Source organism: Lonchura striata, chromosome 6 (assembly GCF_046129695.1).
Source record: "Lonchura striata isolate bLonStr1 chromosome 6, bLonStr1.mat, whole genome shotgun sequence".
Taxonomy (NCBI): domain Eukaryota; kingdom Metazoa; phylum Chordata; class Aves; order Passeriformes; family Estrildidae; genus Lonchura; species Lonchura striata.
The window spans coordinates 35,696,971-35,722,418 of record NC_134608.1 but is presented as its reverse complement, the minus strand read 5'-3'; the positions used below and the strand labels follow the sequence as shown (position 1 = coordinate 35,722,418).

The following is a 25,448-nucleotide window of genomic DNA, read 5'->3' as shown; positions in this document are numbered from 1 at the left end:
AAATGCACATGTTTTTTATTTTGCATATATGTTCTAATCTCTAAATCCACTAAAGTAAATTCAAGAAAATATTTTATGTTCCTAGTTATGACAAGTATTTTGTAGCTATGAAGGCATGAAGTCAACACTTCTTTATAACTAGATAATTGATTGAGAACCCTTCAGCAACTTCCCATCCCTGCACTTTATACTGCTTGTTAGACCTCCTGGCTGTTCTAGGTACCTACTAGGGACAGTTGCCTGTAGCCTTCAGCATCCATCCCAGCCCTTCACTTGATTTGCATTTGGATTTGGGTTGCTTGGAGTATCACACCTTGTTGCTTTCAAATGCTCATCAAGCAACTTTGAGCACAGTATTTGCTGTAAAAATGGTCTTTGGCGTGGCTGTTTTCTAGTGTAGAAATACTTCAGGAGTTATCTTCTATGCTGAAAGGACCCAGAATGCTGCAAGACCCAGGAATAATGGAATTCAAATGCCACTGAACTTGTGCGTGTGACTATAGTGCTTATTTGCACTTAATTAACATCACCACACTTAAATTACCCAGTCTTAGTGATATACTGGTGTTTTCTTTATCTGTGGGTATATCTTTGAATTATTACTTATCTTACAATATTTCTTTAATAGGTGATGGAAAGATGGAAGATTGTAGAGAAATTGGCCAGTATCATGCTATGAAGATGTAGTGGGAACTGACTTCTTTAATTATCTGCTGCTTGAGGATATTCTGTAGTTTATTCAGTTTAATGGGAAATAAGCATATGTAATCCAATTAGATTTTGCTGCCTTGCATTCTGCAGCATCTTTTTTTTTCAATCAAAATGAGATGTCATCGTTCTGAGAAGGCTTCTGTTTCAGGAACGACAACCAAATCTTAAGAAGGCTTTCAGTATGTCTTCAATATTCCCCTCTTTGTATCCCATGTAATTTTACTTCTTTAGGTGAATATCAAGTCTTTTTATGAGTAGTAATTTCTCTGAGAGCTTCTTGGCTAACTATAGTTTGAATTAAGTAAAGGTGAGCAAGTCTAAAGCATAAGTTGGATTGTATATAGAAATTGATACATAAAGGAATAGTGTATATGAAGTTTTGAATTCTAGGCTTCCGAAGTATATTTGCAGCACTGTCTTCCCCTTTTGAAGAAGTGCATTTCTCATTTAGCTACAAGAATTCTACCAGTAGAGTAAGCAAGGGCTGGACTGTTTCCCTCAGTAAAAGCATGAACCTATCTCTTGTACTTAATGAACAGCACAAGCACCTGATTTTAGGAGCAGTTTTACAGCTATGAATCCTGGTCTTGCCTGAGTGCCTTGGAAGGTTTTGCTATTGGTGTCCTGCTTGGTTGCTTTAGGTAGGTGTTTAAATTTGGGAAGGCAGGATTTCATGTGCATCACTCTTCAGAGCTTCCTCTCAGCTATTTTAGATAACTGTATGCCCCAGTAATAGTTATTCCTGGGTGTAATGCTTCAGTTGCTGTGGAAAGATGTTAAGCAAGTAATGTGGATTTGTGTTTTCCATTTTGAAGTGAATACCCATCTTTCTCTGAATCTGTGTCCAAAATACTTTTCTCTCACAGGCCCTTCTATTAATCTTTACAAAAGCTGTGCTTCTCCGCAGCATCATTTCTCATGATAGTGGTTGACCCAAAGTGGCTAAATGTGTGTTTGGTGCCTATTGGCAGTATTCTTTTTTTCTTCTTCTAGGACGTGAAAATCTGAGAAATGAACAAATTACGGCAAAGCTTTAGGAGAAAGAAAGATGTCTATGTCCCAGAGGCCAGCAGGCCTCATCAGTGGCAGACTGATGAAGAAGGCGTTCGTACTGGCAAGTGTAGCTTTCCTGTTAAGGTAAGAGTTACTGTCTTTCTTTTGGATATCCATGAAGTACTCTTGCCATGAATTGTTATTTGGGTTTTTTTGGCAAGCATAGACCCGAGACATGCTTCATTACACACTGACCTATTTTACAGTTGGCTCTCATTGCAGAGGATGTGGCTTTTTTCTTAAAACCAGATGGCTCATGTAACAAATGCCTTGGAAAACCAGTCTGAGATATCCTACCATTATTATCTAGTTGAAATAAATAATGTAGCTTGATAGATGAGTAATACAATATCTGTCTTCATTTCTCTGGAAGATCAGAAATGATAGACCCCTTGGATTGCATGAAAAGGTACTCAGTTCTCTCTGTTAAAAGTGCAGTTGTGGTTACAGTTTGACTTGTAAGATAAGTGGTGGGCTGTGCTTGGAAAGCAATCCTTCTTCCCTCTCAATAATTGAAAATATTTTCAAGTAACACCTGGGATTTCAAACGGTGCATGAGGTTAGAAGCACTTGCTGACTTCTGAGAATGCCTCTGTGCTAGAATCTTGTGTGTGTATATTACAGACTATTAATGCATATGAAATTAAAATTACCTTTTAAAATTCTGGTAACTCATTCCAGATTATCAGAGTACTATAAATGAGTGTTTTCTTTTTTGTGTCCAATTCTCCCCCCCCTTTATTTAAGAAACAATAATTTAATACTTTAGAATAATATTTATTATTAATACTTAATAAATACCAGAATAAATGTAAACATAAAATTTAGGGTGCCTTGTTGGATGTGCTCCCCTTTCTTCCTCAAGGTACACTAATAGTAGAGCTACAATAGGTTGGAAGGAGATGACACTTGAGGAAAGCTAATGGGTTAAATATCAATGTACAAGGAACACACTCTATGCTTCTGACACCTATGGGCCTTCCATTAGTTTTTCTCTGTATTATGTTTAAAGTGATTTTGTCTGATAGTTTAACTTGTGATGTTGCTAGGAGGAATTCTTTAAACTGACTGTTGCATGTTTTTGTGAAGTTGTGGATTGGTAGGTATGTGGTAAGTATGAGAATTTGCACATGAGGTTAATGCCCTACTTTTCCCTACTAGAGTTGCTTTTGTGCTTTTACATATACTCAAGTGTATAGAACATTTCTAGTTCATGGCTGCTTGCATATTTTTGTCCTGAGTTATTTTTCTGCTAAGAGGAAGGAACTGTAATTCAGTACTGAACAGAGATGGTGTTTTGCCAAAGCTTTGAAAGTAACTGCTCTGGGAAAGCTCAAACTTAGATTAAGGTTTAACACTGTGTAGGAGAGAACAGAGCTGTAAGTTCGAGGATGATGATTTTTTCATAACTTAGGCATTACACAGGTTGAAAAGCAGAGTGCTCAATTTCTTGGCATTTAGTTTTATTCAGACTTTTTCAATCCTTTACTGAACACAAAGGGTGTGAACCACTCCACACTGTTAAAAGACTGACTTTTTTTAAACTCTCAGTCAGGACTTGCACTTCTAATGACAAGTGCTTCCTGTATTTAAATGAAGCATTCATCTATTCTGGGCACATGTACCCAAAGTCAAAAAAGGTTTTGGCCTATTCCGTGCTGAAAAGGCGTAGAAATTGATGAGTCTTTGCATCCTGTCATCAAAATGGGACTTATGTGCACTCATTAGTCTGCTTTTAATTGGAAATCACTGAATTAATTTAATTTGTTCTTTGGAAAAAAGTGCTTTTAAGGTAAATGTAAGGGACATTTATCGATTTGGTCAGAATGGTAGAGTATTAATATCCAAAGAACTTGCAAGTAGGTGAAAACTTAAATTCAGAATAATTTAATATTAAGAGGCATTTTATCTTACTTAATTAGAATTTATTGTCCAATATAGTATGCCTGGATATGGACAAAGTGGAAATTTTTATAAGGCTTGAGATGCAGAGTGGGTGTTAACTGGTGTTGAATAGATAGAGACAGGAAGTATGCAATTGTGAGGGAACAAGATAAACCAGATGCAGAGTCATCGCTTTAGTGGGTGGTACTGTATTTTGCTCACAGAAAGAATAGAACTTTGTGCTAGTGAAGGAGAGTATCCTGTTACGCCTGTCTTGGGTATTTTTTGGGAATTCATACATTCCAGGAAAAGTATGCAGTCTCCTGTGTCCTTAAATATCTGGTGGGGTGACTTTTCTTCCTGATGCTCCTCAGTGGAGCAGGATGAAGTGAGATATTTTGGGAAGAATGGTTAATGAATAGGAATACATTCAAATATGAAAGATGGTGAATATACCTGAGTTTTCTTTCAGTTTTGCAGTGGGAATTCCAAAGTGGTCCGTTGTCTGTAGTATAGCTGCCCAACCACACTTGAGTATGTTGGAGGAGCTGAGGAGGGGGTGCACAGTATTAGCCTATTCTTACTTCTTATGATCTGCTTTGCCTGCTCTCTAAAAATCGTCTGCAATTCTTTGGAGTTCAAAGCATAACTGAGTAGTAAGACCAGAATCTGGTCTTGTTTTCAGGGATGGTGAAGACTTCATCTGTACTCAGTGAAGATCTGAAAATTCTTAATAAATGTTGCTGCAGCTGTCTGTAGGATTTTCTGTTTGAAAGTAAAATACATGAGATTAGTGCAGTAGCAGCCAAACTGTGGGCTTGGTTACTTCTAAGGCTTACTATTTTATATAGGTAAATCACTAATATACTTATTTTTTGAGATAGAGACAGGAGACTAGTGCAAACATGTACAGGAACATTTGTTCTTGGTTTCTCCTGTTAAAAAAGATCTCTTAAATTGGTTTGGTTTTTAACTTCTTGCCTTTGGGCATTTATATTTCACCCAGAGCTTGGGTGTTTCTAGAGTCCTACCACAGATTTATCCTTTTTTAGACGTTACAGAGCATGTGGAAGCACTTTGAAAGTCATGCTGCAAATAGGATTTCATCCTGCCTTCAGGCTTCACTCTGTTAGTGTTGGACAGGGACTCCAGTAGCTGCTTATTCATTGTGCTTGGAGGATGCTGCACTGCAAACAGATTTAATATTGCTAAAAGATTTTCTATGTTGGCTGTTTCTTGAAGCTCTTCCTGTGCTATGTCCACAGCTGATCCTTATTATTAGTCACTAAGTGTTTAGTTGGATTTTGAGCAAATCTGATACATCTATGGATTGTCTTCCCTTTGTCACAAATTCCTGTTGTGTTCCTTCATGTTGCTTTAAAATTCAGGGAAGTAGATTTAATCCACAGTTGGTTCCCTCCAGTGATGTGTTCATAAATTTGGAGGTGGTGATAATCATAAATAAATACTGTTCCTTTTAATCAATAGCATTCCTTTTTGTTAACAGTCTGTGTTTTTCTGCTAATTGGTGGGGCTCTGTTGCAGGTAGCCAGGTATTGATCATATTTTCTGTCATCTTAGTGTGTGTAGCTGTAATTACAGATAGTTCTTCTCTGTGTTGGAAATCTAACCACACCTGAGGTGGTAACCTGACACTCAAAGATAGGGCTGTGCAATGGCTGCTGACTTTCCTGTAGTGTTCTTCTGCGTAAACTGCTTTGAATCTGCTAAAGTTAGATTGAAAGAGCCAGGGAGAGACAGGTCCTGTCTGTCTGCAAAGGTATGAAAAGGATGTTAAACTTGTGTTTAGAAAAGTGACTTGCAGACTTTTGCAGTTCCATTGGGAACTCGAATGGTGTTGCTCTCCTAGCTTTGGTGGTGTGGAGTCATAATACCTTGCAGCTTTTATAAGTGTTCAGCAAGAGTTGCCCTATTAGTGAATGTGGCACTGGTACATCTGTTGCAGTCTGTGCAGAAATCTGTTTTCAGGGACAAATTCTTTCCCACATCCTAACAAATTGAAAGGTAAATACTGTGTTTCAATAGTGAATCCTCCCTCTGAGAGAAAAACAGTACCAGATACATGCAGTATATAGGGGTGTTAGATGAAGAGATGGTATTTAAAATTATTTAGAAGTTGAATATTCTAACAGACATTACAGCTGTGCTTATCAGTGCTATAATTTATTTATGCACAATTTTATACATTAGAATTGCAACAAATGAAGTTCATTGACGTACACATTTTCAAACTTGCTTTCTTGCTCCAGACACTACCTCACTGAAAACATGCAGCTGTTCTGTGGTATAATGACTGAAATATTTGACACCAGGGCTTGTTTTGTGTGAAAAGCCTTTTCGAGTGTCCCTCTGGGTAAGTGGTTTTCATTCACACAAATGCTCTTTGGTGTAACTGGCCTGTGAAATTTACATCAGAAAAATTAGGTCATTTCCTTCTACCTAAGAGAACTAAACAAACAAAACATTTGCAAATTCTTGCTGGTTCTGACCAAAAGGATATTAACAGAATATTAACAGCTGATTACTACCTGGTGTTCTAGAAGATGCAACAGTTGTGTGTATCTTGAATAATTTAGTTTTGTTTTGTCATTTCTATGTTCTGGTTGGTCAGTCTCTTTTGACCTTAAGGCATCTAAGGCTACTGTTGTATATCATTTGCATGTTTACTTGCGTTTTTTAATTCGACCTAGAAGACTAAAGATGTGGGTGAAAAAGCTGATATGTAAGAGTAACAAACCACATTTCTATCTCTGGCATCCAGGATTTACTGCTGAGTACCTGGTATCATTGGAGTTAACCTTTCCACTGAATTTGATTTCTGTGTTAGAGTTGACAAATAACAATTGTATGGATACTGTTCTATTTTAGTATATAAAATAATTGACTTTTCAGAACAAGTCCTCTTGAATTGTTTCCTTTTGCTTTGATGGGAGATGTTTGGAAGACACTGTATTGCTTTGTGTTGAAGAAGAGGCAGAAGGAAAGGGAACATCTGGCACAAGCCCTGTAGAGTAACCTTATTGGGACCTGTGAATGTCCGTTCTCATCCCTGGGGTTCCTGTGTTTAGGTTGTTGAGCCATACCTGGCACTGCTGAAACCACCACCAGTAGGAGCTAGGCCATTTCAACCACTCTGCTTTGTGTTCTCACATCACTCCTGGATCCCCAGGTGTCCCGTTTAGTTTTGGAATTTGCATATTGAACTTTGCTGCTTCATGTCAAATTTATAAATCTCATATTAAAAATCACTTCTTATACTTAATAAGTTTATAAATACAGCTTGCATTCTGTTTCTCCAGGTCAGAAAGACTGGTACAAGCACAGGTGACTGTGGCTTTTGTTTTAGGTCTTAAATGTACTTCTAGTTTGAAATAATAGCTGTGAAAGAATTTACCAGTGTGATGCTGAAGTGCCTTTAAGTTAAGCATGTGACATTTTTCACTGTGAAAGCCTGAGGTACTTGAATAGTCTTTGGAAACTATGTTAAGTATTTTTAAGAAGTTAATGTGACAAATCTGCTGATTTCTGAAATGTTGTACAGCCTTACACATTAAACACTGGAAATCTCTACCTCTGAAGGCATGAACTGATGTTAGCAATGAGCAGTAATCATTCCTTTTGAATGCTAACCCTCAGCAAGCAATGGTACATTTAAAAATCCTGCAGCATTTAACATCACAGGCAAAAGGCTGGCAGTCAGCTAATTATAAAAGATGGTGATTATAATGGAAGGTGTGAAGCTTACTTCCAATATATTCCTATGCATTTTTGTCATGGCTAAAAGGAATGTAAGGTGATCCCTAATTTTTAAACTTTTTACCCTACTGTCCAACCCTTAGTTTTATTTGAATGGCTTTGCAAACAAGAAGTTTTAAATGAAGCTTCTTGCTGAGTTTAAAAAACCTCCTGTCTTTGGCAAAGGTGAAATTCTTAAATAGCTTTATAAATTTCACATTGTTTTAAAGATATGAGATCACCTTGCAGAAATATTTATTTTAAATGTAATTTAGGTGTTGGAAATCAAAAAGTTCTCATTGGGTTATACATTTTAATTCTGTTTTTTAAAATTAGGAGATCCCCAGTGGCATAGATGGAAACTGAATTTTTTGCAGGAGTTGAAGAAAAGGTACACCTGTGTGTACCTGTGCAGTATGTGTATAAAACTTCATGTTATCAACACTTGATTTTCCTTTACATACATATATATATATACATATATATGTACATATATATATATATATATCCTTTATATTTTATTTTCCTTTTTTGAAATAAAGTTTTAAATTTATTAGATAGTGCTGAATTCCTGGGAAAATAGGAATTGCACATCAGAGCATACAATTGAAAACAAAAGTCTGACAGTACATATGTGAAGATGTGACAGGACTAGAAAAAATAGTATGTTTAGCTGCATCAAGGGAAATGTAGGATATGCATTAGCAACAACAACTCAGCAGAATAACATCCCTTTCTACAGTGAGACATGTAAAGTACAGGGTAGAAGGTCTAGCCTTTTGATGTTCAGTTACAGAAATGTCATAATACTTGAAGGCTGACTTCTCTGATGTAGATGTGGAAGTAGATCCTGCCCTGAAGCAAGTGCAGTCCTACATAACCTTCTGAGTTCCCTCTCTGCCTCATTTTAGGGATTTATAAGAAAATGAAGAATATAGCATTTGTATATCCTGTATTAAGCTTCTTTATTGCATCTTAATATTCCTGACTCACAATGTTTTTTCTGTTGGCAATGATAAAGGTCATGTGAGAGCCAATACATGAAATGTTCAGTGTGGCTCTTAGGTGGGGGTGATGTAAAAAATAGGGAGAACTACTGGTACAGGTACTGCTTTAGATTCTTTTGATCCTCATTATTCAGAAACATTTAGCAGTCGTAGTTCCTGTTTTGGGTAATTTAACAGGTTGGTGAGACATTTTGATTTCTGGTGATGTGCATAGCATCCTAACTAACCTATAGCTCTGACTAAGCAAAATTAAACTTTGTTGATGCTTAATCATAGAGTTTCTGTTGTCTGTGCTTCTACAACTTTGTCTGAGCAAACATTTATTACAAACTAATAAATTTAAAAAGCAGGAGCATAGGTGTGAGAGGAGAGAAATAAAATATTGAGCATTGGAATGTAAATATTAGTAGTCAGTGGAAAAGTAGCTCAGCTTTAAGGCATATCCAGGATTTCTGGATTTAAGCTTATGTCTACTTGCAAGACAGCATTGCACTCTGAACCTGTGGTGCTCAGGCTTTAATTCTTGAGCAATAGCAATTCTAGAAGCATATCTGCACATGCAGATGTCAAGTAGTCAGTCTTACTGTTGCAAATAACACACTAGAACTTCCACAGAGGAAGAAAGAGGAATGTTATTGCCTCTAGGAAAAATACCAAGAAATGCTGGTGTCCTCTTTATGGCAGCTTGTTTCCCAGCACAGGACACCTTGGCCAAGACTTCAAGTAAGCTCATTTCCTGTGTCCATCTACTTCCAAATGTAATCCAAAGAACCTAATCTGTTGCTGCAAATAAAACAGTGCATGTTGCATATCTGCTGATACAGAGGGAACTTCAATTATTTGTGTAGCTGAGTCTGTTTCAAAGAGAGATTGTAAAAGCATATAACCTGACTTGAACAAACACAACTGGCTTGAGTGAGTTGTCCAGGTTGAAGGAGCTCTGGTGAAGGATCTTTTTGCCAGCTGTTGTTGAACTTTGAAATTTTGAAAACTGAGTCAGCCAAGTGTTTGAAAGAGAAATGAAAACAAAGAAGATCAGGGCAGTATTGGTTGCATTAGGACACAGATGGTGTTCTATTTCTGACCTATCAGCCCTTGAAGTTTTAGTAGGTGCAATTTCAATAGCATGTATTTGTGAGAAGACAGTAGCAAAACTTCACCAGAAACACTTGACATGGTAACTTGAGTAGTTGGTTTTTGGATGAAGTTGGAAAAATTTTAAAATGTTGAAAAATAATAAATTTTCTCAAGCACTTTTCAAATTCTAAGGATGTTTTGCTCTGTGCCAGTTAAACTTGTTGCTATGTCGATTGCTTTATGTTTGGTTTAAGATTGGTACCAAACACCACCTTCAGTGAAAGAGAACATAAAAATCAGTGATGAAGAGGGAAAGTTTTTTGGTTTAATTTGCTGTACCATAATATCATCATCTTTTTTGCTAAAAATGTTAATACAAGCAGTGCTTCTATTGAATGATGTTTGCCTTAAGGACTTTTCTCCAACAGCTCCTGAAAGTATTTTATTTGGATTAGAGTTTTTATGTTGTGTTACTCTATATGTGGACTCGGCCTACATGGATTTTAGCTTTCTGTAAAAGCACTGGTGGGTAATTTCTGGTATAACGATTAAATCTCTTAACAGAACAACTTATGTCTGAGAATTGCTGATGTCATGACTATCATTCACTGGTTGCTATGGAAATTAAGTAGGAGTGCATTCAATATTAATACTGCATTCCTGCTATGTGCATTTTCCTGATGGAAAAGTACTCGTTTTCTCCAGGAATTCTAGCTGCAGCAGTCCCTGTGACAAAAAAATGCTCTTTGCAAATATGTCAGATGTACTCCTTTCCTTACTGTTCTCAAAGTCATCATCCACCACAGTATGGCTTAGGCAGTTCATGTGGATTTCTGTGTACCCAGCTACTTATGTAGTGTACTGTACTACTTACGTGTCCCAGTCCTTGAGTGAGTTTGTGATAAGGTGCTGTCATGGATTTTCATGAGGTTTTACTTATATAGGACTGTGGCTGCCCAGGCACTTCAACAGTATGTTTCTTTTTTAGTTCAAAAGGGAAATTCCTTTCAAAGATGCTGAAAGATTGTATATAGAAGTATGGGATTTGGGTATCTGCTTTAAAGTGTTTTCCATGTAATCCTTTTCCAGCGATGTAACAACAGAGTTTAACAACAGTTTATTTTTCTGAAGTCCTGATTTTTACTGTTTAACTTTCCTTTCTGACTTTCAACTAGTAGCTGCATTTCCTTTATTAAATTTTGAAATGTCACTCCTAAAATGCTGCTGCACTAGTAAGTTGAGCCAATAGTTCAAATTTAAGGATAAATTGAGATAGATTTACAATTTAGCACTTCTGTTTAAAATATGAACACTAGAAGATGTTTCAGTTTTGACAGTTTCTTGCCAGTCTTCTTGAGGAAATATTTTTGTCTTTGATTACAATCCATTAAAAGCCAGATAAATATTGTAGCACTGGTTAAATACAGGAGCTGTGTATATCTAATCTCAGACTGATGAAAGAAGCTTAAAGACTTGGAAAGAGACCTGCTGCTTAAGGGGCATTTGGCTATGAAAAGAATAGGATCACAGCGTTCCGGTTATAGAATTAAAATTTATTTTTACAAGAAAGAAAAGTATGTTGGCATGTATAAACAATTTACACACTACCATTCCATCCCAAAAAAATTAGAAACCAAAGCAAGAATAAGTGTGAAATTGCTGTAAGATGTTCAACACCAGTGCTAATGATGAGCTTTTGGCTTCTGCAGAACTGGCTTCTGCAATGGCAAAAAAAGGTTTTTTTCTCTTTGTATGAAGAGCTAGAAGTGTAACATGTAAATGCAAACAAAGTACCTTTTGTCCTCTATATCATAAAGAAGTATTGTGTGCCAGTGTAATTTATTTTAAAATTCAGAACTGATTGATTGATGCTCCATGAGGTCTGTGGATTGTACCCCTTTGGTGTGGATAGATGCACTTGATATGTGTAATAATGTCTCCATTCACAGGAGTGGGAGCAGTATTGAAAACTGCAGCTAAACTTGCTGTCTCCAATAGCAGTGGCATGACTGATTGCTGAAAGTTGGAACATGGGACTTGAATAGAGGTTTGGCAACACAGGGGAGAATGGTTGTCTGTTTTGCAGTGTGACATGAGGCAGTATTTACTCTGGTCCTTTTCTCCTTTTCCAAGCAATAGGCAGGTTGCCAAGTACAGGGTCTGAATGGTTTGAATCTTCAGTTGGAAACATTCTGGATACACTGAAGTAAATGAGATGTGCAGATAGGTCAGGAAATGTGGAAGTTGCCCTCTAGATAGATGATGCAAATGGTCATGCAACCTAGATGGTTTATTCCTTACACATTTTTTTTTTAATGTCCAGTACAAACCTCTGGCTTGTTCCTGTCTATAACTCTCTTCTTAAAGAGAAGTTACTAAACCCAAAACTTTCTCATAACAAATATACAACAGAATTTCTGCATCTGGAACTTCTCCCAGATAAGTCATGGCACAACCGAGTAGTTGATGATGTACATATGTACTTCCAGACACACAGTAATTGCATCTTTAGTTGTTACTGTTTGTATTTTTAGGATTAAAATGTTCTGCTTCGTGCTCTGGAGAAATGAAGATCTTGCGCAAGTGTTCAGCAAGCTCAACTGAGGGAGTACAGTTGCTGTTTTGGCAGCTCCAGCATTCAATTATAAGGCTTCAGCCTCACAGAGCTCATTTTGAAAATGCTCTAAAGAGTCAGATCTTTTATTTACCTTCTAATTTCAGTGCAATTTATTTTTCAAGCTGTTCTCCAGCTGTGAGGGCTGATTTAAATTAAATTCTTCCCAAATTGTTCAATCCACATTTAACTGTGTTTTAAAAAATGCCACATAGTGAGATTTAATACTAAAGCTCTCTGTCACTTATGATATTGTAAATCTCTCAGCAGTTTAATGATATGTAGAGCTTTCTCTTCTGGAGCATCTTGCTTTGCATGAAGAAAACTCAACTTTCCAATTTCTATTAATTCTTTGAAACAATCTTGATTTTTTTTTTTTTCCCATATAGTTGAATCTCTCAATCTGAGGGTGCTTCAGTATGGTACTGTGAGTGAAATGGTTTTTGTCCAAGTCTAGTATCCTAATTAATGAAAGAAAATCTAGGATTTTCAAATAACTCATGACAGAATAGTCTGCTATAGAGTGCAACTTTTTAATAGGCTATTAAACTTGTGTTTACTACTGCATTAAGTGATTCAAACACTGATTCTTGTCATATTTTAAAACCACTTATTCACTCTCTAGAATCTAAATGCTGAAGTGCATGCAACTCTTAGAATGGCAAGTAAATTGGGGAAAGTTTCTTTCACCTATAGCTCTTTCTACAAAACTTCAGCAAAGTTTTGATAGTTTCCCTGATTTTCTTCAAGGGTTAAGTACTTGGAATAAGAATCTGATTTTTTTCTGAGAGAACACTTCCTTTCACTATATAAAAAAACCAAACTATGATTGGGAAAGGCAGGGAAATTGGAAAAATTAAAACTAAAAGTTTGAGTGTAAAATTATCCATGGTATCCTGAACACTAGACTCTTGACATATATTTCTTGCAACTGATTTTTCTATAGACTAATAGTATTCTGGGTTATAAATTTAAAAGCTTTGGAGCTTGGTGTTTCTATTCACTGTTGTTTTGCTAGGGGGTTTTTAAGTAGTGCTTGGTAAGATGAATCTGTGGAAAATAGGTTTGGTTTATTTTAACACCTCTTTGTAAGAATGGTGAATGTCTCAGTATCCACATAACAGCCTGTTGTATTGAAGAGAAACAATTTTGGTTTACAGTTTTAAAAAAGGGGTGGGCAAATTTCTCATATTTGGACATTTGCACAAATATTTCAAAAATTATTTATTCACCATCATCTCTATATTGATGTAAGGTTTTCATGATATACTAATAAAAAAATGATTGAAGCTCACGATGAATAAGCAGGAAAGCACAATACTTTCAATACTTTCAATTATGTATTTTCCCCTGAGTAAGGAATGTCTGTCTTTTCCTCCAAATTTCTAGTTGTATTATGCTTTTCTGCTGATGCTGGTGCCCCCATAGATATACACATCAAATCCCCAAATGCACGTTTAAAAGAAGGCTGGCAAAATGTTGGTAATATCTATTGCATCAGCTGCACTGAGATGAATTCAGAGCTCATTCATTAAAACCCCAGGTGTTTAAGGAGCTACTATTAACCTTTTCTCCCCATACTCTTTCGGCAGTACTTGGGACACGTTGAAGTGGATGAATCCAGAGGAATGCATATCTGTGAAGATGCTGTGAAGAGGCTGAAATCTGTATGTATATTTGTTTAATGAAAACGTTGGCTTTGGGGCTGTAAGCATTACTGGAAAAGGTCTGTTCAGAGCGGTGCTCCAGCCAAAGACTGAACTTTTGACCCATGTTAGGAGAACAGTTGGCCAGTTTGAGAGCAATGCTGCTCTTGGGGGGACGTGCTAATCTGAAGATGAGAGGGAGAGTTACAACTGTTCTTTCTACTTGCAGAAACTATTTGCAAAACAAATGTGTAAAAATTCTCTGTGACCTTTTAGGCTAAGTTGGTACCCACATGGGACTTCAACCGTTGTTTTTTAACAGCTTCTCCCTCTCTCTCTTTTCTTCTCCCCCTCTCTCTCTTTCCCTCTGTTGCCTGCCACTTTAATAGTGACTTAATTCACCATTATTATACAAAATATTACTTGTTTTAGGATGCTTTTTTTTCTAATGCACTGCAGCATTGTAGTCGTGCATGAAATAATCTGGCTTGCATCTGCTCAAAGTGGCCTGAAGGCTGCCTAATTCTGACATGTCATGAAATGGGCTGCTCTTAGTTTGGCTTCTGTGAACGTTTGCTCCTGTAAATGGCACTCGTTCAAAGCTCTTTGTATTTCTGTGGCTCATTTGAAGAGGTCTTGTCATCTCTTTCCTGCAGTAATAATACCACAAAACCCTGTGGAAATAGCAAACTCCAGAAAGGCAGTCTGTCAAGGAACTGAGGCTTTGGCATCATTGAAAAGAACAGGAAAAAGGACATGAAAAAAATGGAATTTTTAATAGAGATAGAGAACTGCAGTCCTTGTCATCACTTCTCTTGTATGTTCTATCTACATACATTCTTCAGTATGCATTCAGTGGAAGAAACCCTTGTATCCTTGCAGCTCAACAAAATCCATCAAACCCTTCTACTGCACTTCTGCTGGTTTAAAATAAGTGCTACTGGACATCCCTTTCCTCACCAAGTCTGAGAGCTCAAATGGTTTCCGTCTAAACCTGTTTTTCCCTTCTTCCTAGCACACAGCAGAGGATTATAGGTTATCTTTTCTGCCTTCTGTTGTGCTGTAAAGTTTGTGAATTGGTTTAATGCTCTGATTAAAATCAAGTCTTTTCATTCTTTTCTTTCTCAGCTAATATATAGTAACCCATTAAAGCTGCATCCCATCTGTTCCCATTCAGTCTGCAGTGATTAGTGATTGATTTTTATTAAAAAGGGCCACACAAAATATAAATGAGTTTCTTTGTTCTGTGGATTTAGTTTACATACCTAAAAGTGCACATACTGACCACATAATCAATTGCATCCGTTTTTGGCTCTGATTTTTTTCTGATTTTCTCAGAATACTTTCTGTTAGCACACCAAATAGTACTGCAGTATCTACTTTGTGCAACTTGTTTCATTCTCTTCCCTGGGGAGCTGTTCTGTGGAGTAGCTGTTCTCTAGTTTATAAAAATCTTACAAGTCCAGGAGCCAGCTAAGTGTAGCTAAGCTTATAATTAATGAGACATAGTACAAGCATAGCACCCAGCTTCTTCTGGAATCTGGATTTCTAGGGTTGGGATTTTTCATCACATGAATTACTGATTCAAAAATCAGACTTGGATATCTAACCTTTACAGTTAGTCAGCATTTTCTGAAAGTAAGTAGTTAGATTTTCTTAATCCATGTTATGTCATTATTCCGAATTGTGGATGGCATGAATTTACCCATTCTCTTAAATTTACATTTTTCTTCAGATAGTTTTGATTTCTTCTGCGGTTTTATGTCTATGTGTACACCAAATACAAGTGTGCATCTCTTAAAATTGCTATTTGTCTCTTTCGTCAGTGTTGGAAGTTGAGAAGTGGAGGTGAAATTCTCTTTGTGCCCCAAGAGGAAGATTCAGATTATTGAAATTACTTTGTGTGCTTTAGTTGCTAGACTCTATCAGATGCAAGGTCCATTTGGAGCTGCTTATTACAATTCAAGCCCTGCCTCTCAGGGCAAGGCTTGCTTAAAACCCAGTATATGGTTTTTAAACCAGAGGCATTTCTTTAGGACATCACCATTACTGGAAGCTCTGTTCTGTACAAGACACTCTTAATTTAGCAGAAGCCAAACACTGAGTGATATCTCAGCATGTGAGGAATGTGATGAGAAAACAATTCGTTCTCCTTGCTTTCATATTAGTTATTTTGATGGACTTTCTCTTGGTTTTGAAAAGATTACAAGTTTGATCTGCAGTGCTCAAACTGAAAGACTAGCTTAAGGGAAATTGGACTTCACTTTTAATGTGGTTAAATGACATTGAAGTGTATGTGGGCTATTTTAAACTTCATTCTCTGCATGTAAAGTGTAGGTTTTATAAACCCAGTCAATAAAAACTAGAATTGTTGAAATATTTGTATCCTGTAGCTTCCAAAAATTAAGTTCTGTCTTTTCTTATTCTAATAGATATATTTTCTCCTCTTAATTCTTGCTGTACAACAGTTGGCAATTCATTTGGGGAACTGAAGACTGTTGTTTTATAGGACTGACTACTGGGTTTTAAAAGATTTTATAGGATTTGCTGAGAAGAATATAGAACAGTGTTAGTCTTGACTTTAGGAATAGCTTAATTACTGCTTTGCTTTTTGAAAGGAAAGATGCAAACAAATATCTCTGTCTCTTTATTGTGGGAAATAACCTTTAAGGGATTTTTTATTACCTGCTCCTTTAATGGGTATAAGTGTTTTTGAGCGCTGCATCTTGCAGAACTTGCAAACAATGATGGTGAGCATTTTATTCAGATGTTGCTTAATTGACAGCTGAGTACAAGAAGCCACATTTAGCTCAAGAATCCCTCATCCACACTGTACTCTGTTACAGTTTTATAGTTCTGAAACTGCACACCAACAATATTGTAATTTTCTGTCTGATGAAATGGCCTCACAGTCTCATAAATAGATCAAAACCCTTCATATTTAGCTATTAGTTTATTATTAACATGGGTTTATATTATCAACAGAACTTGCATTTTTCCTTAGTGAAGTATTACCAGTGTCACTTACATTATTCCTTTAGTAGAGTATATATTGCTAGCTTTGTATACATTTACTATTTGATAAGATTCATGTAGATGGACATGACGCTCTGAATAGTTTCTTCAGAAGCATTTCACTGAATTTAAAATATTTAGTGTCAACTGGAAAGTAACTTTAAGGGTCTTATTAAGTGTATTTGACTCAGGTGTGGGAACATCATATAAAGACAAAAGTGTACTCTCTCATGTCATATTTTGATTTTAAATCAGCTTTAGCTTGTAGTATTGGTTTCTAACTTGCTACTTTTTGTTTTAAATTATGCATTTGTTTTAATATATGTTCTTATTTTAGCAGGTAAAGAGACATAGTATTTTTAAAAAATGCATTAGTTATCTCTAAACTACATTAACTTAGTGTTGCTTAAAATCCATTTTGCATGATGCCTTTTTCCATTAACCTTGTCTAGTTTATTTAAAAAAAATAATCTTGTTTAACAAGCTTTTTTCTGAGAGCAAAATTAACCATCACCTAAAAATGAGGTAGCTTCTGGTGAATCTCTTTAGCTTTTGCTGTCTTTAAAAAGCTGTTATTCAGTGCAATGCAATAGTCATCGCTCAACTTGGCAGCAGCACCCAACCCCTTCTCATTATGTACACTACATTGTGATTAATCCATTAGTTCCCCTCCCAGTGTTCAGAATATCCTGTCCAAATACATAACTGTTCCTGCCTCCAAAAGTGCTTAACCTTTTCAGCTGACCGAGCTTGGAGATGGTCTTTATACAGTGTCTGAGTTGATGTAAATATGTTACAGATACTTGGTAAAGCATTCTGTGGAAGGACATGGGGGCAGAGAGGGACACAGCAGTAGGGCTAGGGAATCCAAAGTTAAGATGGACACTGCCTCCTTAAGTTGGTGTTTTCTTGGCTTTTGTTGCCTTGCATCAGAACCATAGCTTTGATTTAAATATAACCTTGTTTTTCAATCAGTTCTTCAGACACTGCTTCAGGATATTTGTGGCAATGCTTTAATATAGTAGTATCAGTGATGAACAGGTTGGAATTGCACAGTGTAAATGTGAGGTCAGGGGCTGTCACAGAGATGCTCCCTGTCTCTTCTGCAATTCTCCACCTCCTCCTCATTACTACCAAAGCTTTCTTACAAGTGAAGTAATTTGGAAAGACAGCAGGAACAGCTCTGTGCTTTACGTCAGCTTCCCTCACACGCGGAGCAGCATGTGGCTGTGCTCGCAGAGCACCAGGCCTGGTCAAGTGTCCCCTCATGTAATTTACTTTTCACAGTCTGGTAACAAAATAAAGCTAGTAAACTAAACTGCATGCAAATATGCCTAAAATCGTGTGCTGGCTTTTTCTTAATGTGGATTGGGCAATCAGTATAATTGCTTTCCTGAAGAAATGTAGGAAATTGTAGTTCAGCCTTTGGTATCTTTGCACTTGCCTAACTGTCTCTGCCTGCCTGAGCTGATTTTACAGGCTGCTCAACCTATCAATTCAGAGTTGTAGAATGAATAACTAGTATTTGTATAAATATTGCATAAAGCCTTGGAAAGCTTTAGAGAAGGAGAAAGAGGTCTCATTTTTATTTGAATTTTACCACAAGGTTATGATGAAATTCCTTGCTCTTCAGAGAAGACTGTGTAAGATGTGAAGCATAGTAGTAGTATGTAAGCCAGAGCAACAAGCAAATGGAATAAAATGCAGCAGTACTTACCCCTGCTTTATATGAGCCATACATGCTTCTCCAACATATAGAACAGTAGTTTTAAGAAAGAGTGATCAATACAGAGCAAATTAGATTGCAATTCTGGAGTTAGAACTTTGCATTTCACAAGAGCCTGTGCAGTATTTTACTTGTTTAACCAACATGTCTGCTGCCAAGTTTGGTTTATAATCTAACCAAAAGGGACTAAACAAGAAAGAGTGAAAATAAAGTAACCACTTTGCATGAAATTGGGGCTGAGGTTTTCTTCTTTTCACCAATTTCAGGGCAGTAGCTTGTTAGAATTGTGTGTGTGCCCTTTGATCTGCATTTTCATAGGATTATTTTCACATTTGCCTGTCGCACCTTCTCATGGATAACTCTAAAAACCCCTTCCTTTCCCTCCAAACCCTATTCTTGTGTGTGCTTGTTGGTTTGAAAACCCTGGGACATTTTAGCTACCTACAGTAATAGCGCTCGACTTGTCCCCCCTGTTCCTCCAGGAAAGGAAGTTCTTCAAAGGCTTCTTTGGAAAAGTAAGTTTAATGCCTTGTTTGTGCTTGCACTATAAGGAGTTACATCCCTGGTATAGCACTGCCATAAAATCAGGGTGTTGTGAGTGCCTTAATCCATTTCAGAATATTTGCTTCTAAAACAGGCTTGGAAATATTTTGATCAAAGAATGTGGTTTCAAAAGTAATCCGAAACAGAAACTTAAATATCTGTGGACTGTATCAGAAATCCAGTGTTCTGAAGTGATTTGGTGTTCCTGAAACAAAAAATAATCTTTTTTAACCCTTAAACTTGTGCCAACCTGCATCACTGAGGCAAATACCTACAGAACAGTTGAAGTCTGTGCTGTGTAAGTGCTTCATGCCCAGCTATCTGGCAGCATGGGTTAATCCCCAAATGTTAGCACTGGCAAAAAGGAGTGTGCCATCTCTTAAACCTTCCTTTTTCGAGCACAGTCCCAATTCAAAGATATATGAAGATGAGATCAGGCATTTACCTACTATGCTTTCCTAATTTCAGCTCAATCTCCAGTTTCTATCGTTGCTCTTGTTTTCACAAGGACAGTGTCTTAGATGAAGGGAAGCAACCCTGTCCTTATTCAGAATGTGCTGCACTGGTGGCTGGGTGGTTTTGTTCCCACTGCCTGCATTTCTGCAAGGCAGAAAGATCATGCTCTCTTTTACCTCTCATCTGTTTCCTACCTCTGTGTTTAAAATTCCTGTAAAACCTTTTAATCCAGCTTTTATATGGAGTTAATCTAAGATAATGGTTTCTGAATTATCTTATTGTAAAATGAAACTTTGCTTAAATAGAAACAAACAGGTTTGTAATGTTCATAAATGCTGAAGTCTTTTGAAGCAGATGATTCTCTAGTCATGAATTGGTTTGGGCTTTACTTGGGGAATAAGTAAGGTTTTTTTCAGCTGATCCTTTTTCACCATTCACTCAGATAATGATAGGTGTCACACAGGAACATCTGTTTCTCCAGTTCTGGTTTCTTCCTATCATCAAGGAGAGCACACATCTAAAGCACAGTGGTGGTGGTGAGGGGCTAAAATATAGAAGATGGCAGATCAGTGAGATTAATGGGAACAGTCCTGTGTGCAAATCAAATCCTAGAGCTGGAATCTAGAAGGACCAAACCCAAAGTGCTAAATTGGAAACAAACAGAAAACCCCCACCTCAGCCTGATTAAATATGTTCGTTTTTTCTCTGCTTGTTGGTACTAACTTACATTAGGCTACATAAGAAAGCAAAGATGTGAAAGGAAAGGTATTTGCATAGCACTTAGGTAAAAACCTTTCTTTGGCTTTTTAAATTATTAAATATGCTATCTTCCCTATTACATCTTGGTTGGCATTTAATGAAGACTGGTACTTTACCACAGCATTTTAGATTTCCTTTCTCCTGTATTATAATATTTTGACAAAGAAGGACCTACTTCTACTTCAGCCTGTGAATTTCATTAATTAGCACTGAAACCACTTAAATCTATAGTGTTTAGATATCCCCACAGCAGCAGTGTGGCAGTACCTTTATTACAGCTTCAGCCTACAACAGGAGCCCACATCTAGGGAAATCTGCAGAAAAAGGGACAGCTGTTCTCTTATTAATAATTGAGAAATACTAATAACTCTAATATCCTTTGGCTGTCTCATCTATAATTTCTTCTCAAATGCCTTGCATTTGGATTAATATAATATTCCAAATTGCCAAGCTATTTAAAACACACCAACAGCTTTCAGAAAGTCAGTCTAGACATGTCTGCCACTTTCACTGTCCATATGTTTCTCCTTGTAAAAGGTAAATACGATGGATTTGTTTCTGGAAATGTTCAAGTGGTTAGTATTGAAAATGCTTTTTTTAAACTTGAAATAAAAATGAGATGTCTGTTGATAACTCCAGGATAGGCTTTTGTGTTTATAAAATAAGCAGCCTTTGAAGGCAGCTCCTTTTAAAACTAAAACCTTTCTGTTGTAATGAGGAGTAGTAGTACAGATTTGGTGACCTTTGTTGTGCTTTCCCTCCATGTGTGTGTGTATTTCTCATCACACAGTGTTTTATACAGAGTCTCAAATGAAAATTTTTCTTCCTATATATACCTCAGGTGTATATATATGAAGAAATATATATGTTTCAGGTGTATCTTAGAGCCATGTCCAAGTCCCAGGATAGGATAAAATATAATGGGCAGAAAAACTACAAAGTTACAGTGTTTAAAAAATGCATTATTGGGCAATTTCTGGCATCTTTAATACCACCTTACAATAGAAGAAGGTATCAAAGCATCTACTTTTTTCTTGGTTGATGCCCATCTCCAGGGCACGGCCAGTTTGTCAGTGGGGTTTCTGTCGTGCCCAGCCTGCCATGGACCTGCCTTGTCCTCCAGCCTCATTGTGTGCTAGGATAAATGCCCACCTGCCCTCCTGGAGATGTCTGTGGACTCTGAAATGAGTGCAGATAATGAATCTCATGCTGGAGGAGATTACTGACCTCCCAGAAGGGCTGAGCCCTGAGGTTCTATCAGTGCTGACTCAGCACTGACAAATCAGGCTCCTGGAGTCAATGCCACATGTGGCTGTCCTCAGGCAGTGCTGTCATCTAAAAGCTCTAGAATATAAAAACAAGCTACAGGTCTGGATGTCTAGAGGAGTCCCTTGGTAGGAACATTTCAGAGCATCCTGTTCCAGTGGATATTGGCCACTTGCTTTAAATAGCTCTGTTTGGAGTTGCCTGTACCTCCCAGCATTTGTTACACAGGCTGAGGTCCTGTGTTGGAGTTCACCTCCCATGCAGTATCTTGCAGTTGGTCTGATCTTTGTCCAGAATGTGCCAATGGTGCCAATGCTCCTATCTACTCTGTAATCACAATTTACTTGGCAATATCCCTCCCAGAATGAAGTAGTACTTTGATTGGTACGTCCAATGGGAACTGAATTGGAGGAGTGTGTTCCTTTATACATCACTGGTAGGCACAGATAAGCTGAGAATTCAGAAAATGTAAAAATCATTCATTGTCCAGCAGTAGTAGCAGTGGGTTTGGGGTATAGACTGTAAGGATAAGCCCTTTCAAACCACTGCATCCACCATAAATATAGAAGAAGGAATTGGGAGATTAAAATGAGTTTTCTCTTTCTTTTAGTGTAGCAAAATCTTTGGTTGTCTTGCATGTGGAACCTAATGTTTCAGTGGGAAGCTCTTTAGCCTTCTCATTTTATTTTGAGAAACATTAAGTTCATGTGTTAACTATTTCTAAATCCTCATTTGATAAAATAGCAAGTGAGGAGTAGCTCTGGTGAAGATCAGCATTGCTTTATGAAGTACCCAGCTCAGTTAAACTTGGCTTTAATACAAACTCCAAGAACTGTCCACAGTTTCTGTATGGACAAGGTTTTTATTGTTTGCTGGGGAAAGATGTGTATCTCTTAATCTAATGATGGCACTCTAAACAAAAAACTTACCTGCAGGCATTATCTTTTCTTCATTGTTTGCATTTGCTTGAAATAAAGATTTTTAAGACTTATGGCTTATAAACAACAGATACTCTTTTAAAAACAGTTCAAGGAGACAGACCTTTAATAGGGTTTAATAGGGACCTTCAGGCTGTGGAAGCTAGCTGAGCATTGAAAATACAGGCTATATTTGTGGGTATTGATACTGCCTTTTAAAACAAAATATTAGAAGCTACTTTTATATGCTACAATATTTTCTAACACTTATGATGGTAAATTTAAAGTGTTTCTTCTGTTTTGAATTGCACTCTTTCCATTAGGCATTCTGGAATCTAAATTAAACATTCTCTGGGGTATCCAACAAGCTGGATGGTCATTTAGAAACTTGCTTCTGCAAGCACTTCTCTGTAGCTTGCTTTCATGCTGTGCTTATTTTCTCTCTTTTTTTTTTTTTTTTTCTTTAAATGCTCTTCTGTGCAAGTCACTGCCATTCTCTGTTCTTACCAAGCTTTTTGAAAATGCTCAGGATGTCATTGCTGCTTTCGAAATTGGGACAGATAGTTCCTCCCAAAAAAAACAAACAGAAATTCTGCCAGCACCTTTTTGTTTCACACTTGCTGCTTTCTCTGAGAATGAAACCAATGTGATATAATTGGAGAGTTTTCACTCCAAGATATTTCATTCTTACAGTGTTAAAATTGGTATTGCAGACTTGGAACATGCAGTAGCTTATGCCAGAGTGTATTCTTGTTCCATTACTTGCTGTAAGAATATAAAGTATACACATCTGCAATAAACTATTAAAAAAATTATAGTTGCAATTCTAGTTTGAAGCCACTAGCTGAAACCCCTTCATCTTTTTTTTTCCCCCCTTGTTGCTTTCTTCACTCCCTGCAGTGGTTTTTAGTGGGTGCCATTAGCAGCCACAAACTGTGGAAACCCAGTGCTTCAAAACGCATGAAGAGAATATTTTAATAACTGGCTAAAGTAGGGGGATTGTGAAATAAAGTGGCATACTAGAAAAAAACTGTATGAGTTTGCTAGCAGTAGTTCTCTGTAACAACCAGTAATATTGCATTGACCTATTTTCTTTTCAATGAATTAACTTCAGAAGAATATTGTGTTTGTACTGTTTTCTATATCTTTCCCTTGAAAAATAAGCAGCCTGGAAAGAATCTGTAGTTTAAATGGCTCCTGAATCCTTCCTGTATTTCCCACTTTTACTTAGCCTCAGCTTGTGGCAGCTGAAAGTTCCCACAGTCAGGTTCTGGGTAGAAGCCAGAGCACTCTCCGCTGCACCCGCCTGCCACACACCACTGCTTTTTCCAGATGCACACCAAAGATTCTTACCTCTCTCCCCAGATAGGACTTTTAGGTCTTAGTAAATTAGTGAAACATATTTGGGTGATTGATCTTAGCATTAAGCTTATGAGCTTAAACAGCTACACAGTAACTGATGATTTTGGGGTGCTTTTAACACTGGTTTAAGGTGATGCCATGATTCTGCCACGGGACTATTAGGGCAGAGAGTAGGGCTGGTGGAAATATCAGGTAAGAATTTTCCTATATTTAAACTTGTGCTGAAGAAGCTACCTGTGGTGTAACTCCTTATGAATGAGTGTCTTCTGACTCTAGTGGAATTCTTCACCCACTTGGTCAGTCTTGAATTCTTTACTGTCAGTGGATGTACACCTTTCTGCCTCACCTGTCCTGTGCCCTCTCCCCATCCCCACGACGTGCTGTTTCTGAAATACTGGCTTTGGCTTGGTTCTCTTAATGTTTTGCAACTTGGATTGAGCTTTGGGCACCCTACTGACCATGGACTTCATCTACACTTAATGTTATAGTTCTTGGAGAGGGGAAGCGGGAGGCAATTGGCTGTTGGCATAAAACTGTTTTCTTTTCTTTTCTTTCCCTTTTTTTTTTTTCTTTTCTTGAAAGTCTGGGAAGAAAGCCGTCAAAGCAGTCCTGTGGGTTTCAGCGGATGGACTCAGAGTTGTAGATGAGAAAACAAAGGTTAGATTTCTCTGGGCAAAAGTTTTAAATCTCTCTATAATAATGTATGTGCTCTTTCCTTAAATAGACAGCAATATTTGTGACTGCAAATGTTGGCATTTGAAAGGAAGACTGAAATGTGTAGTTTAGTTTAATAATTTCTTGTTTTGCAAACATACGTACACCTTCTAATTTTTTTCCCAGTTAATTCCACACTGCTCTCAAGCCACATTTTGTAAAATGTGCCAGGTGTAGCACAAGCTTGGAATACTTTTTTGTTGAATTTACTGCAACAAGCATTGGTTTTCCTGCTATGTTCTGTTGGCAGTGAACTTGAAGAGTCCCTGGACTTCATTCTGCACCACTGCAAAAGGCTGCAATAATAATAATGCATAGGCAAACTCTCATATATACATTAATCAATATAATTTTCAGTGCATCCAAATCCTAGAATGGATCTGAATGAACAACAGCTTCCAAAAATGAAATGAAGAGAGTAAATTTAATTGAGAGATTGTAGCTTCAGACTCAAACTAAATAGTAACTGCATATATCAAATTTAATGATCTTTAATATATATGATGTTGGTCTGAAGTGGAAAACTAATATATTTGTGGCATAATTCTATATTGTTTTACATTTTTATTGTGAAATTACTATTTTTTATTATGAATTAGCATGTGGTGTACCACCAGGGCAGATGTGTCCAAGTAAGAGCAAATGATTCTTGGTTTTATGTAGATGTAGGCAATTAGAAATAAGAGCTTTAAGCTTACAAGTGCACTGGTATTTTAAAAAGATGGCATGCTATGAGAACAGTTTTAACTCTTGTCAGTCTGAAATAGTATATGTTTGTATCAATAGACACTTATTTTTGTCAGCCTAAAAGATGATTTCTCCAAGCCAACACTGACAGGCAGAGCTAATTCATATCCCTCTGGATTGCAACTGCCTATCAAATATCTGCTTGTGGTTAAACTTCTCCACGGCTGCTGCAGTGGTATGGCTCTTCAGAGCTAA

The 25,448-nt window shown here is 37.1% G+C and overlaps 1 protein-coding gene across 11 annotated transcripts in view; it reads left to right on the top strand.

The window, feature by feature from the left end:
- Positions 1-25,448, top strand: part of NUMB (NUMB endocytic adaptor protein) — an 89,629-nt gene that overhangs the window by 53,297 nt on the left and 10,884 nt on the right. For 7 of the 11 annotated variants that reach the window (XM_021533568.2, XM_021533573.2, XM_021533563.2 and 4 more), the window contains 4 exons: positions 1,705-1,848; positions 13,695-13,769; positions 18,927-19,004; positions 24,375-24,449. In XM_021533568.2, the coding sequence (XP_021389243.1) occupies positions 1,723-1,848; positions 13,695-13,769; positions 18,927-19,004; positions 24,375-24,449 (354 nt within the window). In that variant the 5' untranslated portion in view covers positions 1,705-1,722. The remainder of the gene's footprint in view (positions 1-1,704; positions 1,849-13,694; positions 13,770-18,926; positions 19,005-24,374; positions 24,450-25,448) is intronic. The other 4 variants (XM_021533569.2, XM_021533574.2, XM_021533571.2 and 1 more) reach the window with 2 other exon arrangements.